This window comes from Sus scrofa, chromosome 2 (genome assembly GCF_000003025.6).
Source record: "Sus scrofa isolate TJ Tabasco breed Duroc chromosome 2, Sscrofa11.1, whole genome shotgun sequence".
NCBI lineage: Eukaryota > Metazoa > Chordata > Mammalia > Artiodactyla > Suidae > Sus > Sus scrofa.
The window spans coordinates 65,188,461-65,213,514 of NC_010444.4; the positions used below are offsets into that span (position 1 = coordinate 65,188,461).

A 25,054-nucleotide genomic window follows, 5' to 3' on the forward strand; every position below is an offset into this window, starting at 1 on the left:
ACAGTGGAAAGGGAGGGGGTATTCAGCTGTAGGGCAATGAGACCTTCTGCAGCTGCTCCTCTGACCAGCTTCCATTCCTGGGAAGCCAGGGGTCATGTCAGGAAGGTAGCCCGATGCCTTCCAAGGCTGCTGGGACCAGGGTGGGGGGGAATGGGGGTGGGATCAATTACTGTCCAGGGTCCTGCCGATGGGGAAAGGGGTCCTTCCCTCTGAGCCTCCCCTACATCATGGTTTCTCAGTCACCCCTTCTGGTCTGACTTAGGGACAATGAGGGTAGGGGTGGTGATGAAGCCGCTTCTGGGAATTAAGGATTCCTGGTCCTTGCGTGGCCCCTAGCCAACCCCAGTGGGCAGCGTTGGGGCTGGCCAGGGGCCAGGCAGTCTTCTTGGAGAGGCCTATCCCTGTCCAGAGCTGGCTTCAGGATGTACCATCCCATCCCAATGGGCTCAGGCTCAGGGTAGGGGTAGGGGCAGCAGGCAGAGCTGACCTGGTGACCTTTCCTCACAGAAGGTGCCATGCGGGCCAGTGAGACTGTGTCAGAGGCCAGCCCAGGCTCCACGGCCAGCCAGACTGGAGTCCCCACTCAGGTGGTTCAGCAGGTGCAGGGCACCCAGCAGGTAGGACACACCCCTCCCCCAGGGGCGGGTAGAGAGGGCACCTGAGGGGGGCCATGGGGCTGTGGCCTCGGGTACCTTGCTTCCCCTCCACGTCCTGCTGCCAGAACCATCTGCTCCCCTGTTCTTATCAAGATGTTCACTGCTGCTACTCCCCCATCCCTGGGGAGGCTGGCGTGGCTCAGGTTCTTCCTCCTCCCTCCTCAGCGGCTGCTGGTCCAGACGAGCGTGCAGGCCAAGCCAGGCCACGTGTCACCCCTCCAGCTCACCAACATCCCGGTGCCCCAGCAGGTAAGGCTCCCCCCCGCCCTCCCTCCCGCATCCAGAACCAACCCCTGTAGCCTACTGGGATCTGCCCTCAGCATCATCAAGGACATGGGGCCTCTCCAGAGGCTGCCCCACCTGTTAACTCAGCCAGTGAGGCCATGTCCATCAGGGCCCACTGGGGAAGAAGTAGTGGCACAAGCCTCTTAACAGAGAGAATTGGGGATTGACAGTAACAAATGTGGCTTGTGGGTCCAGCCCCCAAGTCCCAAAGCAGAGGACCCAAAGTTGGTCAGGACCCAAGACCCCATAGCCAGCACAAGGACTGAGTGCGGGGTGGTCTCTCCCCGAAGGCTGCACACCAGGTGCCAGGAACCCAGCAGAGGCTGGGACAAACTCCTGTCAGCCTCTGGAGCCAGGCTCCCTGGACACAAACTCTGGCCCTGTACTTCTGGGCTCCAGGACCTGGGGCAAGTACCTCTGCTGGTCCCAAGCCTCACTGTCACCCTCTGTGAAGTGGGGGAGCGACTGCAGCTCATTAAAATCATACAGGCTGTTGTCAGTGAACTGTGGTCCTTCTCCCTTCTGGCTCCAGGCTCTCCCTACGCAGCGTCTGGTGGTGCAGAGCACAGCCCCGGGCGGCAAGGGTGGTCAGGTCTCCCTGACGGTGCATAGCACCCAGCAGGTGCATTCACCCCCTGAGGTAGGTGGTGGCCCCTTTGGCTATTGTCCCTACCCCTCTCCCCAAAGGGGTGAGGATTCACCCCTCCAAAGTTCTCGTTGACCCTGGATGGGGCTGCTCGGCTGCCAGATTCTCAGCCCTGCTGGCTCTGAGCTGAGTCTGGTTCCAGGAGGAGGAGGCAGCTTCTTCCCCTGGGTCCAGATGGGCCTAGAAGCCCCAGCTCTGGGCACTGCATCCCAAGAGGCAAAGTGGGTCCCTCTTCCCTCGACAGGGTGGGCAGAGGTTCCTCCTCCCACCACAGGGTGGATTCTGGGGACCTCTGAACACCAGCAAGGATATGGAGACAGGCGAGCTGTGGGGGGGCCAGGAGTATGGGTGTCAGCATCTGGAGCTTGAGGTCAGATCCCTGGTTCAACCATTTAGTCCTGGGGGGCTCTGGGCAGGGCCTAAGGGCCTTCTGAGCCTGGTAGAATTTTCCAAGCCACAGTTGCAACCTGCACCACAGCTGCAGCCCTGCCAGATCCTTAACTTGCTGCACCAAGGAGAACTTCCAGCCTAGGATTTTCTATGCGTGAGAGAGCTAATGATACCCACTGCCCATCTGCTTGCTGTGGAAGCACAGCCCAGAGTTAACAGGCTCTGTAGGCAGCCCACCTAGGGTCAGCACCTGGCACCACCACCACAACTGTGCAGCCCAGCACATGTCCCTTCCCATTGGTGCCCCAGCAACTCATCTAGAAAGTGGGGACCCCCTCACCTACCCTGTCTCACTTCAGAGCTGCAGCCCATCTGATTACGGAGGCAGCGGGTAGCCTCTGAATGAGGCTAGAGTCCCAGCCATCTTCGAGGGGGAAGATAGGTGTCCCACCAGCATCTCTGGGCTGAACCCTGGGCTCTGCCCCAGAATGACTGGGGTGGTGGTAGGGACCAGGCATTTGGATGCATGGGATGGTTACCAGCTTAGCTGGCTGGGATACATCCCGGCTGGCTGCTGCCCTCCGCAGATTGCTTTCAGGACAGCCCTCCCAAGCAGGGTTTGGTCAGGGCCCGGCTGCTGCACACAACACTCCGTGTCTCCTTCCCTTGCAGCGGTCGCCAGTGCAGGCCAATAGCTCCTCCAGCAAGACGGCTGGGGCCCCCACGGGCACGGTGCCGCAGCAGCTGCAAGTCCACGGCGCCCAGCAGAGTGTCCCCGTCACCCAAGAGGTGCCAGGCCAAGGCGGGCAGTGGCAGGGGCGAGGGATCCTGGCCAGGCGGCCTCTGCATCCTCCTTCGGCTGTCCGTGGGAGTTGCAATGGGGAAGGCCTGTGAGAGACAAGCAAATGGGGGTCCAGCCCCACCTGGGCCTTTGGCAAGCACCTCTGCTTCTCTCCAGACTCCATGTCTAAATAATGGCTTCTGCCCTGGAGGCCTGGAAGCAGGGGGTGGTTGGGGCAGCTGTGAGGATGAAATATATCCTTGTGGAATACATCTTAATGCTGAACAGGCACTGGAAATTTCGAGTTTCAAGAAACAACCTTGGCCTCTTTGGGCCCATTTGCCTGGAGGAAACCCCAAGGCCAAATCCTGGCTCACCCCTAAGGGGTGCAGGGAGAGGCCTCAGTCTCCCAATCCATGCCCAGACTTCAGGAGGAAGCCTCACTCTGAGCTGCCAGCCAGGGCAGAGAGCAGGTTAAGAGGCAAGGGTTGTCTGCCATCTGTTCATTACCTCTCAAGTTGGGGGGTTCCCAATCCCTCGGAAAACTGGATGAAAGCCATAGACCCTTTCCCTGGAGGAAAGCAGAAACCCCACGCCAAAGGATTCAGACATTCTCTGCCTGGCACTATAGCCCTTCTGAAGCTCTAGGCTGGGTTCGAGTCCTGGCCCCCTCACCCAGCAGCTTCCCACCTCCCAGCCTCTATCCCTCACTCTGTGCCCTGAGGGTAATACCAGCATCCCCGCCATAGCATGGAAGTGAGGACAGTTAGCATCACAGGTATGGGGGTACAGGATAACACATTTAGGGATGGGGGTGGAGAACAGGGATCCCTCAGTCAGTCCCAAGTTCAACTCTTAGTCCTCCTCCATTCAGCCTCACCTTCCTGAGTCTGGGTTCCACACCTGTAACTTTGCGCCCAGAATCAACATGGTACTGAGCCTGGAGGGCACCTGGTGCAGGGCTGGCAGCAAAAAGCTGGAGAATGGCAGCCTCTTGCCTTAGGGCGCTGCCATAAGGCTTACATGAGTTCCTGTGGGCAAGGGGTGGCGTTTAGGGACAGGTGGGCAGCCATCATCACCATCATCTGACTTGCCTTTCCCTCCCCAGAGGTCCGTGGTCCAGGCCACTCCACAGGTGCCCAAAGCTGGCCCCGTGCAGCAGCTCACAGTGCAAGGGCTCCAGCCAGTCCATGTGGCTCAAGAGGTGTGTATCTCCCCCACCTACCTCTGGGCAAACTGGGGCTGGGCCCAGGCTGGGCTCTGGAGGGTGCAGGCCCCAGGGAGGGAGCTAAGCTACCCTGGGGGGAGGCGGGGGGCGGGGAGGCAGGTTCAGAACGATATCCTCGCCTTGGGTTCCACCTCTAGCAGTGGGCCACGGACCGGGTCACGCTCTTTCCGGCACCTGGCAGAAGAGAGAGATCTCCATTCTCTCCTCCCTGACATGGGGTGGGGATCTTCTGGTCAGGTTGCTGCCTGAACTCAGCAGCCTGGTGGGCGGTGGAGGCCTGGAGCCCCGCCCGCGGCCGTCCCCGGTGACCCCCCAGTGTCTCTGTTTGTCCTCCAGAGCTCAGGCAGTCAGTTACCCGCTAGGAAGGCAGAGCAGCAAGAGCCCCGGCCCACGCCGCCACCGGAGCCGCCGCCCCGGCCGCCCACGCCTGGGCCTGGGCCGGGCGTGCTGGCCTCGGAGCCGCCGCCGCCGCCGCTCCCGCCCGCGTGCAGCGGCGAGGCCCAGCATCTAGGCAGCCCCGAGCCGCCGCCGCCCCATTACGAGACAGGCGCCGAGCAGTGGGTGGAGCTGGTGGGCGTGCTGCCCCCACACCTGCTCCTGCCGCAACAGAAAGTGGTCCTCGAGCCACTACCCGGGCTCCCGGCCCGAGCCAGCCCCGACCAGAGGGTCAGGATCCAGAGAGTCCCCCAGGTGCTAGTGTTCGGCACGGCCGCCACGGCCCTCAAAGTAGGTGGCGGACGCACGCACGGGCGGGCGGGGGCGGGATCCGCCGGCCCCGGCCCGCGCCCTTACCCGCAGGCACCATAGACCCCCACAGAGCCCCACCTCCACTGGGCTGGTCTGGGGATCCGTTTCTGAACTTCACCCATTTCCCCTCCACCCCCAAGCGAGCTCCAGGTCCCAGGCTCCGCCCCTACAGACTGGAGTGGGGAGCTCAGGCCCCGCCCCTAACGCTTTGTCAGTTGTTCCAGGTCGAGGCCCACAATTGGTGCCCCATCCTCCACCCCTTGCCCCGGCTCCGCCCCTAGCGTCCTGTGCACCACTTCTGGGGTCCCTTCCTGCTGCAGGCTCCAACCCTGAGACCTTGACTGTAGTTCCAGGTTCTGGCTTTAGTGACAGCCCTTTAGCAGAACCTGGCTCTGCCCCTGGGGTTCATCTTTCATGCCCACGGTAGGACCCTGTCTGGGGTCCCCTCTGCCCACCTCACCTTAGGCCCTGCCCTTGCTCTTCTCAGCCCAAACAGACAGTTCTGGCTTCTGACACAGTTGTGCCTGATTCCCAGCCCTGTCCCCATCCAGGTTGTTCAGAGGGCCCAGAAGTGCAGTCTTCCAGCTGGGAAGCTGCGTGTCCCGGCAAGCTTTGGCAGCTGCTGCCAGACCTTTAGAAGCAAGGCGAGGAGCTGGCCCACCCCTGACCCTTTGCGTACCCTTCCTCCCACACCAGGTGCAGCAGCTCCAGCAGGTGCCGGTCCCACACGTGTACTCCAGCCAAGTGCAGTATGTGGAGGGCGGCGATGCCAGCTACACAGCCAGTGCCATGTGAGTGGGGAGGGGGTTGGGGGAGGAGATAGAAGGAGGGTCATAGGTCCGCTGGGGACCCCCCAGGACTTGAGTCCCCACCCCCTAGCAGATCAGCCAGGCTTCAAGGCCTCAGGTGACAGATCAGATGGTGGATGCTCCTCAAGGACAGCCAGCAGTCACCAGGAAAAATGCAAAGCAGAGGGAGTACCCTGGCAAGTTGGGAAAAGCATTCCAGCATAGCTTAGGGCTTTGGAGTCAGGTGGGAGGTTTGTTGTTGTTGTTTTGAGAAAAAAACATTTTAATTTTTACAAGACGGAACTTTCTAAGGAATAGGGAATGTTAAACAGTGAAAAAGAAATTTCCTTCACTCCCGACCCTCAACCCTGCCCTAGAGGGGATGCTGTGATCCATATCTTTGTTTCCTCCCATCGATACTCTTAGAATGGAAGTTACTCCTTTTCTTTGTTTAGAAATAGAAGCAGCATGTTCTAGCCCTACAACTGTCTTTGGTATCATCTAGCCCCACAGACCTGCCCACGGGGGAAGCAGGGGAGGAGGAAGAGGAAAATGGACTCAGGTCTGAGTGTCATTTCTGTTGTCTCAGGTGTGCTCAGACTGATGCTCCCCTTAAACACTATCTGTAAACTTGGAACTTTGCTGATGCTGGTTTGTCCTGCAAGTAAAGCCCCCTGAGAGTGTCTGTTTCTGAAACAGATGGCCTGGGTGCCTGTCCTAAACTTGAGCTTTTCAGAGCAGCTCCAGGACGACACTGTGGCATAGGTTGCAGATGTGGCTCGGATTTGATCCCTGGCCTGGGAACTTCATATGCCACAGATGCAGCTAAAAACGGGGGAGGGAAGGGGATTCTTGCTCTATGTAAAGTTCTTGAGGGCCCTGGATCTTCCGTCTCTCCCTCACTGTGGGTGGTTACCACATTCCCAGCCATTTGCCAGCCTGGATCCCCACCCTGAGCAAAGCCACAGCCCCTGGGCCTCTGTCCTTGGAGATACACATTCATTTTTTCAGTCATTCAGCAAATAGCTACAGAAGTGATATTTTCAGGGAGCACATGTTCCAAGTGGGGTGCTAGGCTGGCTATGGTCCCTGCCGAGGAAGGGACCGGGGGCACTTACCAGTGCTGGCTCAGGTCACACACTCTGTGTCACTCGTGCAATGGATGTGGACTGATGTGAACTGGGGCATAGTGATCAAGAACTGCTTCCTGGTGTCTGATGTCACTCACCTGGAGTGACCACACCTCCACTCCAGTTCCTCTCCTTGCTGCCCCCAGAGCCCTGCACGACTCCCTTAGCACCATCTGAGCCAGGGCACTTCTGGCCAGCCTCCCTCCCTTTCTGGATTTAAAATTTTTTTAACATTTCTCTTTAAATCACTAATGCACTGAGAAGGCTCAGAAATCAAAACTCTGTCCAACTATGTCTGGTGAGGTGCTTATCCCCTGCCCTCCACCCCCACAGATGGTAGGTATAGATATGAACTGCCGCATAAACCTCCCTGTTCTTCCTAAGGCACCATCCACCTACCCTCTTCCCTGCCTCTATTATTCACCTAATGGAATGCTCTGGAGCTTGTTCTTTGACAGGACTTCAAGACCTTCCTCACCTTCTCTCACTCCTGCATCACCATTTAACCTAACATGCCATTAAAGATGGACCCCCCAAAGTCACTTGCTGTGATTTGCAGCCTTGAGCTCATGTCCCCTGATGCAGGTCCTGGGATAGCTGGGAACCCTCTGGGGTGGGATAGGTCTCTGGTCAGAGGCAATCACATCTGCACTCCTATGGTCATCACTGCCTAACCCCTCAGGGTGGCCACTGGATTTAGAAGTAGAGACCCCTAGAGTTCCCATTGTGGCCAGCGGGTTAAGGACCTGAGGTTGTCTCTGAGGATACAGGTTTGATCCCTGGCCTTGCTCAGTGTGTTAAGGATCTGACATTGCTGCAAGCTGTAGTGTAGATTGAAGATTTGGCTTGAATCCCGAGTTGCAGCTCTGATTTTATCCCCAGCCTGAGAACTTCCATATGCCGCAGGTGTGGCTGTAAAAAGAAAAAGTAGAGCCTCCCCCTTTTCCAGCACCCATGTCCCGCCTCATCTACCTTGTCTGTGCCACCATCCACGCTATCCTTGATTTATCTTTGCACTTGGCTTCTCCTTTGGCCAGAATGTTAACTTCTCCAGGTTGGAGTCTTTTCTGTTTCGTTCAGTATTGGGTCCAGCATACCTAGAACAGTGCCAAGCATGTAGCAGGCACTCACTGGTTCTTTTTTTGGCCACACCCTCAGCATTTGGAAATTCCTGGGCCAGGGATTGAGCCCATGCCACAGGAGCCACCTGAGCCACCACAGTGACAGCGCTAGATCCTTAACCCACTGAGCCACATGGGAACTCCTCAACAGTTCTTTTTATGATTGAGTGAAGTGTGTGATCTATTATAAGTTACCTAGCCCTTCTAGCTCCACTTCCTCACGTCTAAAGTGGGGCCCCCCAAGTCTAAAGCAGAGACCAATTTGAGAGTTAAATGAAAAATTACCTATCAAGCACTTGGGATGATGACTGGTCCAGTGCATGGGGCTATTGCTTCCTGCTCCCCATCTGGTAGGCCCCCCTACTACAGTACCCTCCTTGGTCATGCCCCTTGGCCACTCAGCTCTTGTCCCCTGACTCCCTCCCTCTACTTCTTTTGCAGCCGCTCCAGCACCTACCCCTACCCTGAGACACCTCTGTACACACAGACGGCAGGCACCAGCTACTATGAGGCTGCGGGCACAGCTGCCCAGGTCAGCACACCTGCCACCTCCCAGGCAGTGGCCAGCAGTGGCTCTGTGCCCATGTACGTGTCTGGCAGCCAGGTTGTTGCCAGCTCCACCAGCAGTGGGAGTGCAGCCAGCAACAGCGGCAGCGGCGGCAGTGGAGGCGGGGGTGGTGGTGGTGGCGGCAGTGGTGGCGGCAGCAGCAGTGGCAGCGGAGCTGGTACCTATGTGATCCAAGGCGGCTACATGCTGGGCAGTGCCAGCCAGTCCTACTCCCACACCACCCGTGCCTCACCAGCCACTGTAAGTGCCAACCCAGGCCCCAGAGGAGGTGGGGGTGGGGGGGACCTTGGTGGAGGTGGTGGGTGGTGGTTGCCGGCCCCCATCAGCAGGCGCCTGGTGCCAGGGTGCTCAGCTGAAGATGGCCTGGCATTGAATCCCTGCTGGGTGGCCTCAGACATGGAACTCAGCCTCTCTGGGCCTCAGCTAGTATGCATGAAGCTCTTGGAGCTCTTACCCAAGAAGTGTCATTTACTCTGATAGTAACTGGTGATGGCAAATAGATAGCAAGGGAAGGGAGAGACAGGCACCACCATGGAGGAGCTGCCTGGAGCAAGGCAGCATGATAACCCAGAGGCGGCTCTGTGGACAAGCCCTAGATCCTAACCCTGACTGGGCCCCTTGACAACTCTGTGACTGTGAGTGGGTAGTCCCTGGGTGGTCCTTGTCCTCTTGGAGCTTGGGTCTGAAGCAATGGTTTCTCCTCATTTTTAACTACTGCCCTCTCCCAGGGTGACTCATTGAGGACCCCATAACCAAGATGGAAGCTTTCACAGAAGCCAGGTCCTCTCTCGTGCAACCATGCAGCCTGGCTTCTGGTGTTTTGTTTTTTTTTTTAGCCATTCCTGCATTATATGGAAGTTCCTGGGCCAGTGATCAAATCCGAGCTGCAGCTGTGACCTATGCCATAGCTGGGGCAATGCCGGATCCTTGATGCCCTGTGCCAGGCCAGGAATCAAACCCATACCATCACAGAGACAACGTGAGATTCTTAACCTGCTGTACCACAGTGGAAACTCCTCTAGTCTGTTTTTTATAAATGCTAGTCATGACACACATTAATTGGTTTCATGACCTCCTAATGGCTCCTGAAAACATGCTTTGCTAGAACAGTGTTGTCTAATAGAACATTCTCCAGTGATGGAAGTGTTCTGTCTGTGCTGCTGGTGCAGAGGCCTCTATCCACATGAGGGCTTGAAATGTGAGTTTCAAGGTCCCAGGAACTGAGTTGAGTTGGTGTTTTTGTTTTTTGTTTAAAAAAAAAACTAATTTGATGAGTTCCCACTGTGGCTCAGAGGTAACGAACCCGACTGGTATCCATGAGAATGGGGGTTCAATCCCGCTGGCCTTGTTCAGTGGGTTAAGGATCTGGCATTGCCGGGAGCTGTGGTGTAGGTCGCACAAGTCCCTCAGATCCCATGTTTCTGTGGCTGTGGTTTATGCTGGCAGCTGTAGCTCCGATTTGACTCCTAGCTTGGGAACTTCCATATGCCGCAGCTTTGGCCCTAAAAAGCAAAAAACAAAAACAAAACCAAAAACCCAAAAAACTAATTTGAAAAAATTATAAAACCATAGGAGCTGCAAAATAGTAGAGATCCCTGTGGACCCTTCACACAGGTTGCCCCACTAATTCCATTCTGCGTATCTGTAGTATAGTGTCTAACCAGGAAACTGACATTGGGACAATGTGGGTGTCTGCTTCTGTGTCTTTTTTGTCACATGTAAAGATTTGGGAAACCACCACCACAGTCAAGATGCAGAACCGTTATATCACCACAAAGATCTCCCTCCTACTAACCCTTTATAGTCATCCCTGCCAGCCTCCTTCCCATCATCCCTAACCCCCAGTGATTATGAATCTGTTCCCCATTTCTCTAGTGTCATTTCGAGAATGTTCTCTGAATGGACTCATACCTCATGTGACCTTTTGACATTGGCATTTTCCATTGAGCATAGATTAATTCAAATAGCTCTCTGTGGCTAGTGGTGACTGATTTGGATAGGGCAGTTCTAGAGTGTTCCATCGGATTTGGTTCCCACCGGGGATTGTGATATGACTTGCCTTCCAGTGTGCTTATCAAGATCACAATCGGAAATAAATAGAGAGAGCACTTAAGACGTGGAAACAGTTCTGAGCACTTTTCTGTTTCCTCCCCTTGGGCCCCAGGTCCAGTGGCTTCTGGACAACTATGAGACAGCCGAGGGCGTGAGCCTGCCTCGGAGTACCCTCTACTGCCACTACCTGCTGCACTGCCAGGAGCAGAAGCTGGAGCCTGTCAATGCCGCCTCCTTTGGCAAGCTCATCCGCTCTGTCTTCATGGGCTTGCGCACCCGACGTCTCGGCACCAGGTGGGGCCACCTGCCCCCAGCAGCCCCCAGCAGCCACAAGGCCCACCCCCACTCTAAGTTATCGAGGGCCTTGGCTCCCCCTTCTACTCTCACTCACTGGCTTCTCCACTGCTTCTCTGACACTCGCGTGCTCCTACCCCAGGGCCTTTGCACTGGCTGTGCCTTCTTCCTTGAGTGCCTTTCTCCATCTCCTGACTCAGATTTTCCCCTGCCTCCTTAACTAAAACTGAAGCCTTCCCCACCTCCCTGACATCCACCCCCTCTTATTTTCCTCCTTAGAACGCAGCACCATTCAGCATGCCTTTTGTGTTACTTCTCTTGTCTCAGATCTGTCTTCCAATGCCGAAATAGACATCCCTTGAGAGTGCGGGGGCTACACACAGTCAGTGCTTAATCAGGGCCTGTGAGTCAGTGCATTCACGTAGGAAGGAGCAAGGACCCTTCCCAAGAACCCACCCTTCTCTGCCTCTCCTTCAGGACCCCCTCATGCCTCTCAGGGCTGACCCCTGCTCTTCTCTTGGTTCCAGCGCCCAGCTTAGGCCTCAGGTGTCACTCGTTCATTTATGCATGCATGCGTGCATGCAGAACCTGGGCAGAGTACTGCATCTCTTGGTGCCTCCATTTCATCTGTCAATCCAGGATGCTAGGAACACCCTTCATAGGGGAGAGATGAGGAACACGTGAATTCGTAGGTGCTTAAGGGCTCAGAGTAGCACCTGGCACCATGTCATGACTGTCAGCAAATACCTGCTAAGTGCCTGTGCCTCTGATGCTGGCCCTGTCTTCACAGAGCTCCTCTATAGGTGGGAGCCTCCCCTGGCACCCCCAGTCCCTGTGCTTCCTCAGCCCAACACCCCCTGCTCTGTGGAACATGGGTCTCGGCTCCTGTTGTCCCCTTAGCAGAGAGGAGGTTGGAGTGATGTGAAGCTCCTGGTGGATGACCAGGGGCCACCCCCAGCCAGCCCTCACCCTGTGCCTCCCACCCTCCCAGGGGCAACTCCAAGTACCACTACTATGGCCTCCGCATCAAGGCCAGCTCGCCCCTGCTGCGGCTGATGGAGGACCAGCAGCACATGGCCATGCGGGGCCAACCCTTCTCACAGAAGCAGAGGTAGGAGGGCGGGGCTGGCTCTGTGCAGGTGGGTGGGGAAGGGCATGGTGGCCCATCCCCACTCCAATTGCCTGCCCATCCCTTCTCCAGGCTCAAACCCATTCAGAAGATGGAGGGCATGACCAATGGTGTGGCCGTGGGGCCACAGCAGGCCACTGGGCTGTCGGACATCAGTGCCCAGGTCCAGCAGTACCAGCAGTTTCTGGGTGAGGGTTCCCTGGACTCTGGGGTGGGGGACCTAAGGCAGGGTCTGTGGCCCCCAGTGAGTGTGCAGATGGTTCACTGGCCCTCCCCAAAGCTCTCCGCCCCCACTGCACATGGGGGAGCTTCCACCTGGTAGCAAATTGTTGCCAATTTTAATAGGATTCTAGGACAAGGCTCCAGGGGGCAGGCAGGTGGGGGAATGAATGGCCTCATGGTGTCTTCTCTGCCCCCAGATGCCTCAAGGAGCCTCCCTGACTTCTCAGAGCTCGACCTCCAGGGCAAAGTGCTGCCTGAGGGCGTCGGGCCTGGGGATATCAAGGCCTTCCAGGTCCTGTACCGGGAACACTGTGAGGTAGGGCACCCAGGCAGTGGGCTGGGGCAAGGGAGGGACATGCTGCCCCTCGGCCCCCTGCAGCATCCAGCCTCCCCAACAGGCCATCGTTGATGTCATGGTGAACCTGCAGTTCACCCTGGTAGAAACGCTGTGGAAAACCTTCTGGAGGTACAACCTCAGCCAGCCCAGTGAGGCGCCACCGCTGGCCGTGTGAGTGCCTCTGAGTGAGGGCGGGGAGCGGAGTTTTCCAGTGGCAGGGAGTACCTGCCTGACCCCAGGGTGGGGTGGAGGTGCTGTGCCCTTCTGACCTGTGTACAGGACCATGGTATGTCCTTGTGACCCTGGGATGGGGTGGGTGCCCACAGGCATGATGAGGCCGAGAAGCGGCTGCCCAAGGCCAGCCTGGTGCTCCTCTCCAAGTTTGAGCCCGTGCTCCAGTGGACCAAGCACTGTGACAACGTGCTGTACCAGGGCCTGGTGGAGATCCTCATCCCCGACGTGCTGCGGCCCATCCCCAGTGAGTGCACGGCTCCCAGTCCCCCCACCTCACCCCCACTCTGAGTCCTGACCAGCCCCTACTGCCGTCCACAGGTGCCTTGACCCAAGCGATCCGGAACTTTGCCAAGAGCCTGGAGAGCTGGCTCACCCACGCCATGGTGAACATACCCGAAGAGATGCTGCGGGTGAAGGTGAGAGGGTGAGGGGGTGCCAAGGGGCCAGCTTGGGCCCACAGCCCAACCCCTCCCTCCTGGCTAGGGGGCTGGGGGCTAGGCGCTTCAGTCTCCTCTACTGGACAGAGGCAGTAAGATTTGTCCCCATGTGTGTCCCCTCAGAGTGAGTTTTGGGCGTTGCCTTTACAACCCAGTTTCCTCAGGTGCCCACGTCTAAAACACAACCTGTCTGTGGTATTTTTGTATGCAACACAGCCTCTTAAAAAACAAACTTGAAGTAGCTCTCTTCAGACAGCTTTAACAGAAAGTGCTGTGGGTGTTCAGAAAGAGATAAAATCTTAAAAAAAAAAAAAAAAAAAAGACATCTATAAGGAAACAGAGTAATAGCCCTCTTCATCAACACTGCACATTCACTTACTACCAAGATGTGAACAATTATATGGGGTGTGCTTGCTTTTGAGGAAAAAATTAATTAAAAAAATTTTTAAGTCCTTAAAATGCTAACAAAATAAACAGAACTGGATGTCTGAAGAATGACCGTTGGGTGTGCTGGACACAGGGCCAGGGTAGGGGAACTGTGGACAGATTTAAAAAGCTGAATCCCCAGGGGAGCCCTTTAGAACTGGTAAGACCTACATATGCATTCACTTATTCCAAACACACTTATTGAGCACTTACTGTGTGCCCAGCTTGGTTCTAAGTGCCAGGAGCCCACTGATGACCAAGATGAAAAAAACTCCAGCCCTCCTGGAGCTGACATTCAAGGGAACAATAATCCAAACAAAATGAAACAAAGGGTTATGGAAGCAGCAAAAATGGACAGAACAGTGTAAATCAACAATAATAAAAATTAAAAAAAATAAAAAGGGCTATGGGGAGTTCCTGTCCTGGCTCAGTGGTTAACGAATCCGACTAGGAACCATGAGGTTGCAGGTTCAATCCCTGGCCTTGCTCAGTGGGTTAAGGCTCCTGCATTGGGATGAGCTGTGGTGTAGGTCGCAGACACGGCTGGGATCTGGCGTTGCTATGGCTGTGGCTCCTATTGGACCCCTAGCCTGGGAACCTCCATATGCCGTGGATGTGGCCCTCAAAAAGAAAAAAAAAAAAGGGTTATGAAGCAATGCCCTTTCTGGGCAGTGCCTTCCAAGTTTTTCTTGTGTCCTTTAATTTAAAAATATAATGCTGTTCAGACAATACATTCATTTTTTTGGACACATTTTTGGGTGGGTGGACACCCAAAGTTTGAAAATCCCAAGCCTTTGATCTCCCAACAAAAGGAGCAAGGTACATCCCTCCCTTTTAGGAGAAAGAAACAGGCTAGGAGAGGTTACAGTGGGTGGCACAGGGAACGGTGGGGGGTGTGGGTTCCACGGAAGCCATAAGCCCTGGGCCCCACAGGTGGCAGCGGCTGGCGCCTTCGCGCAGACACTGCGGCGCTACACATCGCTCAACCACTTGGCGCAGGCGGCGCGCGCTGTGCTGCAGAACACCGCGCAGATCAACCAGATGCTGAGCGATCTCAACCGCGTGGACTTCGCCAACGTGCAGGTGAGCGCGGCGGGGCAAGCGAATGCAAGACGACCAGGCCCGGCCCCCAGCGGGGCATGGGCGGTGGCAGCGGCGGCGGCGGCTGAGCCGCGGGTGTCTGCCGGTTGTATCGCAGGAGCAGGCCTCGTGGGTGTGCCGCTGCGAGGACCGCGTAGTGCAGCGGCTGGAACAGGACTTCAAAGTGACGCTTCAGCAGCAGAACTCACTGGAACAATGGGCGGCCTGGCTGGACGGCGTGGTGAGCCAGGTGCTCAAGCCCTACCAGGGCAGCGCCGGCTTCCCCAAGGCGGCTAAGCTCTTTCTCCTCAAGTGGTCCTTCTACAGGTGCGCGCTGGCTCGGCCGGGTGCGGGTGGAAAAGGAGTTGAGCGGCAGGAGGCTCCTTCTATAAGGGCCGGACCCTGAGAGGCCTCCTTTGCTCTGGGGCGGGGCCAAAATGGGACCAGAGAAGGCCCCGCCTCTTCGATGAGGGTGGGGCTAGATAAGGGCTCGCCTCCTTGAGGGTGGGGCCATATAAAGCCCCGCCTTCCCCGGAACTCGGGTGTCTTTTGTGAAGCCTAGGGTCACGTTCCGTCTGATGGGCGCCCTAGGGAACCCTGTGTGGTGCTGGGAGGTTGTAGCTGGGCTCACTTAAGCCTGGTGCCCTTGCGTCAGGGAAGGGGGGTGAGGGATGGGTCTGGGCCTGAGGATCTCCTCTCTACCGCGGCTGCCAGCTCCATGGTGATCCGGGACCTGACCCTGCGCAGCGCCGCCAGCTTTGGCTCCTTTCACCTCATCCGGCTGCTCTACGATGAGTACATGTACTACCTGATCGAGCATCGCGTGGCCCAGGCCAAGGGCGAGACACCCATCGCAGTCATGGGCGAGGTGCGCGCGGTGGGGTGCTGAGGGCACGGGTAAGGGCGCCCTTGGGCGGGACCCTCACCCCTTTTCCTCTTCTCCTTCCAGTTCGCCAACCTGGCCACCTCTCTGAACCCCCTGGACCCAGACAAAGGTAGGTGAAGCGTATCCCTACCCAGGGCTCGAGTCTAGGGGGCGGCGTACAGAGGGGCTGGGGTGGAGGAGAGGCCAACGGGGAGCTGGTGGCGCCGCCGCCCCGTGCTGAGCCAGGCCTGGTCCGTGTGCCCCAGACGAGGAGGAGGAAGAAGAGGAGGAGAGCGAGGATGAGCTGCCGCAGGACATCTCTCTAGCAGCCGGCAGCGAGTCGCCCGCGCTGGGCCCTGAGGCTCTGGAGCCACCGGCCAAGCTGGCGCGGACAGAGGCGCGCGGCCTCTTCGTGCAGGCGCTGCCCTCCAGCTAAGCCCTAGGCCTCCCCCGTCCCGCCCGCCCTACCCCGCTGCCCCTCCTCGCCAGGGTCCCTCACAGCTATTGTGGCTTCGCTGTCACCACTCCAACCGCTCCAGGGCCGGGAGGGGGCCTCCGAGACAGGGAAGGCAAGGGGGTCCCCCCCCCATGGGGCCGGCACAATCACAGGGCCGGGCGGAGCCGCAGCTGCAAACTCTGACACAAAAGACGTGCCTTAAGGAACCCGCCGTCGTGCCCAGGTGCCCCCTGGGGCAGCCAGCTTGGCCCCTTGGCCCCAAAGGCTGCATCTCCTTCCCTTCCCAGCCCCGCCCCTGCCACCCCAGGGGGCAGGCAGGCAGGCCCCCTCCCTTGCAGAACTGTTAACTTATTCAGCTCGCTGGCTTTGCACAGCCTGACCTGGGCCCAGCCCTGAGCCCCGGGTGGGCACAGGTGGGCAGACCTGGGGACCCACCACTGTCAGCAGCAGCCCTGGACCCTCCCCCCAGCAACCCCACTGCTTCCCCCTCCTTGGTATAAGTGCAATTAAAGCCGTGGGTGTCGCATCTGCTCCAGCGCTGGGCCCTCCCTTGCCCTCCCTTGCCCTAGACGGGGCCACTGCCTGACCTGGATAGGGGGAGGGCAGCAGGGGCACCACCTCCAGCTTCCAAAGAGCGGCAGGCTGGGCTGGGTGCCCCGGGAGGGCCTGCTGCAGGCGGTGGGCTCAGAAGTGCCCATGCTGGCCCCAGCCAGGGCTGGGTGCTCCGCTGGCTCAGATCCAAGACCCCCGAGTCCTGGGCCCTCCTCGCCGCTGGTTTGTAATGGAACCTCCATGCTCCTACTCTCCCCGGAGACCGTGCTTCTTCTCCGTGCGTGCGACCCCTGCCCCCCCACATGACTATTGTGCGATTTGTGAGCGGAGTCGGTAACTTGTTGGGTTTTTTTCCAACCATCATGGCCTTATCTGTTCCGGTTTTCTCAGTGTTTTCAACCTGTGAGATAGATGTTTATGGCAAAAAGCGAAAAATAGAAAAAAGAAAAAAAAAAAGAAAAACCTGACCTATTGTATAAACATCACTATTTTGTGTGCTCTGCGTGCTACAGCTTTTGGGGTGGCTCGCCCACTCCCCCTCCCTACCCCTTGGGGGCTCCCCCCTCTCCTGGCGGTGAAAGTGTCCACGCGTGTGGTAGTCTAGTGTGCCGAGCTGTTTTCTACCTTTTTGTAGTCTTTCTTAAAACAATAAATTCCGCTGTGATATTTGGCTGCTGCTGACTTGCCGGGCCTTGGTCGGGCCCTTGGGGCTGGGGGTGCCAACTGGGCCCCGAGCACCGGAGTGGCAGGCATAAAGGGAACTCGGTGAGGTTCAGAAATAAAACATTTATTATGTGAAGAGGAACAGGGTGGAGAGGGGGAGGTGTGATGGCTACGAGGTTCACCACCTCAGGTGGAGGGAGGCTGGGGATGGTAAGGATAGGGGGACGGGATCCATCCGGCCTCCCTGGACAGGGGAAGGCAATGTCCACGCCTGTAGCCGAGGAAGGAGGCAAACTCGCGAGGAATGAGGGCCAGCTTAGGGTGAAGGCGGGCGCTCAAGGTTGGTGGGGCAGGGGGCTCCCTCCCTCTGCTCCTTTCCAACTTAAATAGGCATAAATAAGAAGCGTCCAGACTCTCAGGCCACCAGGGGCTGCCCCACCCAGCCCCCTTCCCGCAGCCTAACACTAGTGCCGGTCATCAGTCGGTCGGCCGGCCAGCCGGGCAGAGGCTGCCAGGAAGGCGGCCAGCTCCCAGGCCGCGGAGGTAGTTGGAGTCAGTGTCCAGGGTGGCCGGGCCCTCACAGCACAATCCACGTGTATCGCTCACTGTCCGCCAGAACCTTCAGTGAGCACCCTGCAGCAAAGGGTGTGGACAAAGCTTTGGCATCTCTGCCTGCCCAGGCCTTAGGCGAGACCTCTCTCTTTCCCTGACTGGGTTTGGGCTCAGAAGATTCTGGAAGGCAGGCACCCTAAGTTACCTCTGCCTCCTGCCCGCAGCCATTCAGTGAATGTCTGCCAAATGACCAAACGACTGGCCAAGGGCCCCCAAGTGCCACACCTGTGCTGGCCCCCTGGTTTGGCCTGGGCCGCCCTCCCCTCACCCCAACGCCATGGTGTCCACTAGCACAGCCAATGCGCTTCTCCATCCAGCGACACTTAGGAATGGCCCCAGGATAAGGTCTGAAGTCCTGGGCTCGTGGGGTGACGGGGCCCACCTTTGTGCAGTGCTTCGTTGGTCATCCTGTTGACATACCGGCCGCTGCTCTCAGGCACCAGCCACTTCATGACCATGTCCACGCAGCTCTTACGGTATGAGCTCCAGACACTGCCGCTGAGGGTGAGGGGGTGAGCAGCTCTCCTCCCCCCTGGCCTAACCCTCCCCCCACCCCCGACCCTGGCCCCAGCCCTGCCTCACCTGGTCTGCCCTTTGACCTCAGTGAGGTCACCCACGCTGACTGTCACAAAGATGCCTGTGTTGAGGTCCCATGCCACCTTGAGGCTGGTGTGATAAGTCTTTGGTCTACGGGAGGAGGGGGGGTGAGCAGAGGAGAAAGAGGGTGGGGCCCCAGGGACCCTGAGCTTGAACCCAGGCTACCCTGACAGGTTTTTGTTTTTGGAGCAGTGGCCAATCCACATTTTGGGGGTGGGGAGAATCCTCACATCCCCCCTCCCCTCACTGAAGCGTCTTGAGTGCGGGACCTCACTGGACAAGTATGAGGGCAGGGTTCCTGCCCACTCACCGGAGCTGGCCCTCCTCAGTGGGGGATGGGAATGCCAGGAGCAGCAGGCCAATGTTAATGAGGACCTGGTTGGTTTCTGGGCAGACCTGGGGGGCAGAGGGGTGGATAGTGACAGTGATTGAGAGTAATGTCCAGAGCAGGGAGGCCCTGGGTCTGTCCTGTCCCAGCCCTGGGCCCACCTCTAGGATGACAATGTCATAGTCGCTGAAGGAACAGAACTGGTGACCCCAAGTGGCATCATGGCGGATGACCTCGTTGATGACATACTCGAAGTCCAGTGTGAGCTGCTCCACTGTCAGGTACTGACCCTGTGGACAGTGGGCAGAGAGGCCAGGGGAGGATTGCACTACCCACCACCCCAGTCGGCTCCCCGGGAGAGCTGCCCCTCGGCCTGCCTGCCATCAGCACCAACCTGGACAGCAGCCCGCTCCCGCATGGGTCGCAAGTTGCGGCCACGGAGATCAGTCACCACGAAAGGCAAGGAAATCTTGTCATCCTCGAACTCTGATGGGGGAGGAGGTGGAGGTAGGGATGGTGGTGGGAGGCCAAGAGGCCCCTCCAGGCCAGTCTCCCATGCCTGGGACCCTGCCCGCCAGGTGGGCTCCCCGCTCACCATCCTCTGGCTCCGTCCCCTCGCCGGAGCCCAGCACGTAATACAGCTTGGTGTAGTTGACGTATCCAGGCTCAGGGGCAGGCACCTCTGCTGCTGGGGGGCTGTCCCGGGGCACTGCCTCCCCACCTGGGGCTAAGGGCTCAGAGGGCAGGCGGCAGCGGCTGCCCGAGGGTCCCGGGCAGGGGGGTGGCCGGATTTCCTCTGAGGTCCCACCCTTGGCCTCTTTGGCCCTGCGGAAGATGTCGGCCACAAACTCCTTGGCTTTGGCGATGGCGGGCGAGGGTTCGGGAGCCCCGGAGGGCTGGGCTGGGGCTGCTTCGGGGCAGAGGCTGGCGGGGACAGGGGGCATCTCTGGGCTCTGGGGCCCAGGGGGACTGGGAGGGCCAGGGGGGTAGGTGGTGTGGTCATACAGGATTTGGCAGAAGCTACTATCACCTGGAACATAAAAATAAAAAGTGATGGAGATGGGAAGGGGCAGGAGATAAGCTCAAGTCCAGAATGCTCTCCTGACTTCCCTTATTACCCAGAGGGAGTTGTTAGAAATCCACCTTTAGGAGACCCTTCTAGAAGACATACATATGCTGAAATCCATCTGAAACACCCAGAGGGAAAAGGGACTTACACACACACAGACGAACATGTTCAAACCTTATTCTTGAGCACCTGCTGTATGCCACACACTGAGGACACAGGAGTGAACAAGACAGACAAAAATCCCTGCCCTTGGGGAGCTGACAGTCAATGGTGATGACAGATAAAAGCCACATAAGTTCGAGAGTTTACTACACAGCCCTCTGTCCTTCAACGCAAGCCAGACCACTGAAGGCACAGACTGGCCAAATCCCAGGCCTCCGTCTATGACTCTGCTTGACAAGGGGCCAGATCCCCCTGGGAATGGACAGTCAGTGGGGAGAACCCCAGCATATTCTCCGAGCAGCACTGGGGCCAGGCCCTGGGCTTTGCCTGCCATGCTTCCTCTGGACACCCCACAAGCTACCCTTGGAGAGGGGACCTGGTCTTCTAGTTCAGAGACTCGGGCCTGAGGCTCAGAAAAACTTGTCCAAGGTCACACTGAGAGATAATATAACTCCACAAGAACACTCCCATCTGCCAGAGTGGTGGTATTTCTGGAGGGGAAGGGGAAGAGTAGAAAATGTTTGAGTCAAAATTCCCCCCTTGTGCAAATACCCTCCTAGGGTGAGGTGAGTGTTAGACATGGATAGCAATGGCCTCACCTTGGCCATGGGCATACGGCTGGATCCTGTCCCATGTGGTCCTTCCTAACAGGGCAGGGGGTGTTGGCCCCATCCAGGTCTGGCTTGGTGGGGGCTCACGGCTTGGTGAGAAGCAGGGTCTTACCCACGCTGGCGCAGGAGGCCAGGGCAGGGGTGGGAGGCCCCTAGACAGACCCGAGGACAAGACATCCTGCCCCTTGCTGGTCTGTGGGCTTAGTTATATTCATAGAATCCTCTTTTAATGTCCCTCCCCCTCCCTTCCCTGTGGGCAATGCTTCCTCCCCACCCCCTTTTTTTCCCCCCTTTTTCTTTTTCGGCCACCCCACGGCATATGAAGTTCCCGGGCCAGGGATCAGATCCGAGCCACAGTTGTGACCTAAGCCTTGGGTGCAGCAACACCTGATCCTTAACCCACCATGCTGGGCCAGGGATCCCAAGAGGCCAACAATCCTGTTGTGTCACAGCGGGAACTCCCAGGGGCAACCATTTGAAATGCAGTTAGTGGGTATCTTTATTTGACTGGGTTCTGGCAAAACTGGAACACATTTCTAATTCCTATGATCAGTATATAGTTATGGATCTCCTCGTGTTTCTTTTGCCTTGAGCATGTCTTTAAGGCACACTCTCCATGGACATGGGCACCAGGACTCTCCCTGGGCTTGCTGATGCAAAGGAAGTGCCCCCCATGTCCTACCTTGCCCATGTCCTACCATCACCCATCCCCAGGGAGGGACATCAGGGGAGCCCCAGCTCCTGCCACTAAAGCCTTGGTATGCCTGGTGCAGGGCTGCTGGGCCACAGGCACCCTTTGTTGCCAGAAGGTCCTGGGAGTGCAGGAGAGCCCCATGTCGCCACCAGCCAGTGGCATTATCCAGCTTCTTAACGTCTGCCACTCTGTGCAGGGACATCACCTGATTTTCACTGGCATTTCTCCGATCACCAAAGCTGTAAGCTGGCTGTCTGTCCACGAACCACTCCCTGAAAATTTTAATTAGCATTTCTCTTTTTGAAGAGAAGGAAGCACTGCAATGTCCAGCATGGTAGCCACTGACCACATGTGACTATTTGAACTTAACAGAACTAAAATTAAATTTAACAACTCAGTTCCTTGGTCATGTGAACCAACCATTCTCAAGTGGCTACTGGTGGCAACTGTAGCAGATGCGGCTATGGAACATCCCAGCCCTGTGGAATGTTCTAGCGGACAGGGCTAGGGTGGAGGATGGCAGAGTTTGGATTCCACATGCCCACTTCCTGGCTGTGTGACCTTGGACAAGGGACTTCACCTCTCAGGGCCTCAGTCACCCCATCTTTGATGTGGTGAAGTGAGAGACCCACCTCCCGGGGCTGCCTGGCCGAGTCAGTGGGTCACAGGAACCGGGGCCTACCTGCCGAGTGGACCGAGACGGCGCAGGCCACCAGGGAGTAGCTGGTGTTGAGCAGCACCACCTGGTCCTTCTTGAGCTGGAAGGCGGGCTGGAAAGTGGGGAAGGGGTAGACCACCTGGTACTTGGTGTGCAGCATGAAGCCATGCCGCAGGCACTGCGCGCTTGGGTCACCTGCAGCGACACAGGCCACACGGGCTCAGCCGTGGCCCCAGGGCAGGGAAGCAGGCAGCCCGTGCCCAGACCCCGGCCCCTCACCTGGGTGGGCGCGGCTGGCGTCCCGGCAGGCAGCACAGCGGCCCGGCGGTGGCACAGCCACCGTGCTGATGTAGATGTCCCGATGGTTCTCGTCACTCATCATCATCATGTTCATGAGCATACCATTGGCTGAGCGGGTGCTGGGGGCCGGCACAGCCTCAGAGCCTGGCCCGCGCCTCCACCCTCACCCCCACCCCCTTCACCCTCCCTGTCCCCAGGTCTTACTTGAAGCCGAAGACAATGACCTTGGAGGCGTCACTGGGCCACTCACACACAGTAAGGTACAGGTCACTGTAGATCTCCTCATCCTGGAAGAGCCGCACTTGCCGGACCTGAGGGGAGTGGGCAGGGTAGGGTCAGAGCAGGTTAGGTTCCCCAGCACCACCTGAGACTGCACAATGCTGGCAGGGTCAGGCAGGGAGCCCCAAGCAGCCCCCACCCTGCACCCCTCTGCCTTCCTAAGGACAGGCTGAGAAGTAGTTCCTCTCACAAGTGGGACATGCAGGGAGGCTGAGCACATGACAGGATGCAGCAAATGGGAGCCCAGCCCCAGGAGAAGGGGCTCAGCCAGACACATCGGTTCCAAGCCCAACCTACCCTGAAACCGGTTCACCTCTCTGGGCTCACATGTCAACTGGGGTAAGAGCACTCACCTCCTGAGGTGGGGCATTGGAGGAGTCAAAGTCAGGGCTAAATCAAGGGTGTCAGCCTGCTTGGCCCTAAAACAGCTAATGGGTCCCTCCTGGCCTGAGCCATCAAGCCATATGAATCTGCTGCTGTTTACCTATTTTTAACTCTAAAAAAATGGCAATTTCCTATAGTCTGACTGACTAGCTCAGAATCTTGACAATGACCCCCACGAGTACATGATCTCTGTTTAACCGACATGGAACCTGAGGCTCAGCGGGGTGACGTGATCTGCGGGAGTCATGCTGTTGGAAGGGACAGTCCAGCGCCAGGCCTGGCCCTACCAGCTTGAGCTTGCTGTGGACGTTGAACTCCCACCAGTACAGGTGGTAGATGTAGAAAGAGAAGTCATCGTCCCCGCTGCTGCTGGTGTAGGAGAGAACGTAACGGCCGCACTTGGAAAAACCCAGGAAGATGTGTCTGTGGAAGTGTGGGGGTGGGGTGGGGGGCAGAATGACCAGGTCAGGGCCATCTTGCAACCCTGCCCAGCCATCCCCCCCCGGGGGGGCCATAGCCTCACCCTGCATAGAGGAAGTCTTCATCCACAATGTTCTTGAGAGAGACACAGACCCTGGGTGGCAGCTTCCGGAACAGACGAGGAGAGAGCTGCCCACTGATCTGGGGAAGGGGCAGCCAGGGATCTTGAGGCACCATGTGGTGGGGGCAGCCTGCAGCCCCCCAGTCCCCTCATCCAAGGCAGAGCAGCACCCCTGGGATCCGGCTCAGCCGGCCCTGGCCATACAGGCCCACTCCCTGCCAACCATAATGGTTAAGGGTGGTCTAAGCTCTAGAAGGTACCAATGGCTTGAGCATGACTCTTTACCAGGGACCTGTGCCACCTTCCCAGCTCCGCAGCCACAGAACTCCTCTTGCCCAAGCCCCCAGGAACTGAGGATGAACACTGGCATCACCTCTCCCAGGAAGGTTGCCCAGTTATCCCTGGCCCACACTAGGCCACCTAGCTGCCTTACTGATGGCTGCCTCACTGCACAATGAGCTGTGGGCATCCAGGTCTGCTAAGGAGGCTGGAATGGGGCTTGACCAACTACATTCACCTGTTCCCAACCCACCCACTTATACACTGGGGGCTCAGGCCCCTTGGGGGCCAGTCGAGGCAGACAGAAAGGTAAGCCTGACCAGTGGCCTTCCCATTCCCCCTTCTCAATAACTGCTGCCTTCCAACTGATTCCTTCATCGAGCACCTTCGGTTCTGCTACCCAGTCTAATGGGGGAGATGCAGCCCAGCCCTCAAGGAGATCCCAGTCTGGTGAAGCAGCCCTGTGTGCAAGGCCCAGGCTGCTGGGGAGACACAATCCCTGTCCAGGGAGCTTCCAAGCTAAGGGCGGAGTCACAGCCCAACCCAGGGAGCAATCAGGCTGAGGGTGGAGACTGTCCCTACCCACGGAGCTCCAGTCAAAAGAAGACTCAGCCTTGCCTCACAGAGTCCCCAGCCTAAAGGGCAAGGCATACTACTCCCTATCCATGAAGGCACTGTCCTGCCCCACCTGCTGCTGACCTGACAAGAGATTCACATGTCTGCCCTCCCAGAGCTCCCAAACTGATCCTAGCACACTGAGAGTTTACAGTCTGTGCTCAGGTGGCTGAAGAACAGGCCTTCTCCAGGGAGCTCCCTCCCATTCAATGGGGGAGACAGAGGCAGTTACAAGAACTCTCAGCTCCTGTGTGGTCAGAGCTGGACAGAGAAAGGAACTCCAGGCGGAGTAATCCCAAAGCCGGTATCAGGATCTCTGCCAAGGGGGGGGCGGGAAGGCTCCGAAACGGAGGGGCCATGGTAGCAGGGTTTTGAAAAATGAGTCTGACCCTGTATGGCCCCCTTCCTCCTAATTCCTCCAGCAGCCTCTAAGGGCCCCTCCATCCAAGCCCCTTCTCAGGGACCCCGCCCCCAGCCCCTCCATCAACCTCCCGCCCTAGCCCCCCCCATCCAAACCCTCTCCCCGCGGCCCCGCCCAACCTCCTTCATCCGAGCCCCCTCCCCGGGGCTCCGCCCCCAACCCCTCACCCCGCTAACGCCCTCCCTCCCTCCGCCTCTCTCGTCCCTCCTCCCAAATCCCCGAAGCGCTCCTCCCAGACTGCGGACCTCACCTTGACCCGCTCCAGCTGCTTGAGGACGTGCTCCCGCCGCCGCCCCGCTGCCCGCTTCCCCCCGGCGCCCCCGGGGCCGCCGCCACCGCTCCCAGTCCCGCTGTTCCGCTCCGATTTCGAGCTGGGCGCCATTTTCACCCCCTCCCTCCACTTCCGGAGCAACCGG

The 25,054-nt window shown here is 58.0% G+C and overlaps 2 protein-coding genes across 7 annotated transcripts in view; one reads left to right on the forward strand and one right to left on the reverse strand.

Annotated features, from left to right (window-relative positions):
* RFX1 (regulatory factor X1) overlaps positions 1–17,091 on the forward strand; it is a 31,993-nt gene extending 14,902 nt beyond the window's left edge. For 2 of the 5 annotated variants that reach the window (XM_013994672.2, XM_021083704.1), the window contains 19 exons: positions 508–617; positions 822–905; positions 1,474–1,581; positions 2,650–2,766; positions 3,867–3,962; positions 5,430–5,524; positions 8,214–8,580; positions 10,505–10,686; positions 11,678–11,797; positions 11,888–12,003; positions 12,235–12,353; positions 12,436–12,545; positions 12,701–12,852; positions 12,927–13,024; positions 14,405–14,554; positions 14,670–14,878; positions 15,266–15,419; positions 15,501–15,546; positions 15,683–17,091. In XM_013994672.2, coding sequence (XP_013850126.1) covers positions 516–617; positions 822–905; positions 1,474–1,581; positions 2,650–2,766; positions 3,867–3,962; positions 5,430–5,524; positions 8,214–8,580; positions 10,505–10,686; positions 11,678–11,797; positions 11,888–12,003; positions 12,235–12,353; positions 12,436–12,545; positions 12,701–12,852; positions 12,927–13,024; positions 14,405–14,554; positions 14,670–14,878; positions 15,266–15,419; positions 15,501–15,546; positions 15,683–15,852 — 2,595 coding nt within the window. In that variant the 5' untranslated portion in view covers positions 508–515 and the 3' untranslated portion in view covers positions 15,853–17,091. The remainder of the gene's footprint in view (positions 1–507; positions 618–821; positions 906–1,473; positions 1,582–2,649; positions 2,767–3,866; positions 3,963–5,429; positions 5,525–8,213; positions 8,581–10,504; positions 10,687–11,677; positions 11,798–11,887; positions 12,004–12,234; positions 12,354–12,435; positions 12,546–12,700; positions 12,853–12,926; positions 13,025–14,404; positions 14,555–14,669; positions 14,879–15,265; positions 15,420–15,500; positions 15,547–15,682) is intronic. The other 3 variants (XM_021083705.1, XM_005661239.3, XM_013994671.2) reach the window with 2 other exon arrangements.
* On the reverse strand, positions 17,197–25,054 carry DCAF15 (DDB1 and CUL4 associated factor 15). Of its 2 annotated transcripts, XM_003123350.4 has the most exons (13): positions 24,889–25,053; positions 23,306–23,403; positions 23,070–23,205; positions 22,324–22,430; positions 22,099–22,238; positions 21,844–22,014; positions 19,221–19,655; positions 19,020–19,111; positions 18,787–18,915; positions 18,608–18,693; positions 18,283–18,387; positions 18,083–18,198; positions 17,201–17,721 (listed from the first exon to the last, which is right to left on the reverse strand). In XM_003123350.4, exons 1-13 carry the CDS (start codon positions 25,018–25,020, stop codon positions 17,666–17,668), a joined length of 1,803 nt encoding a protein of 600 aa, XP_003123398.2. In that variant the 5' UTR covers positions 25,021–25,053; the 3' UTR covers positions 17,201–17,665. The 2 variants fall into 2 exon arrangements, with proteins under 2 accessions (XP_020939365.1, XP_003123398.2); XM_021083706.1 differs by lacking the exons at positions 23,070–23,205; positions 23,306–23,403 and having other exon boundaries at positions 17,197–17,721; positions 24,889–25,054.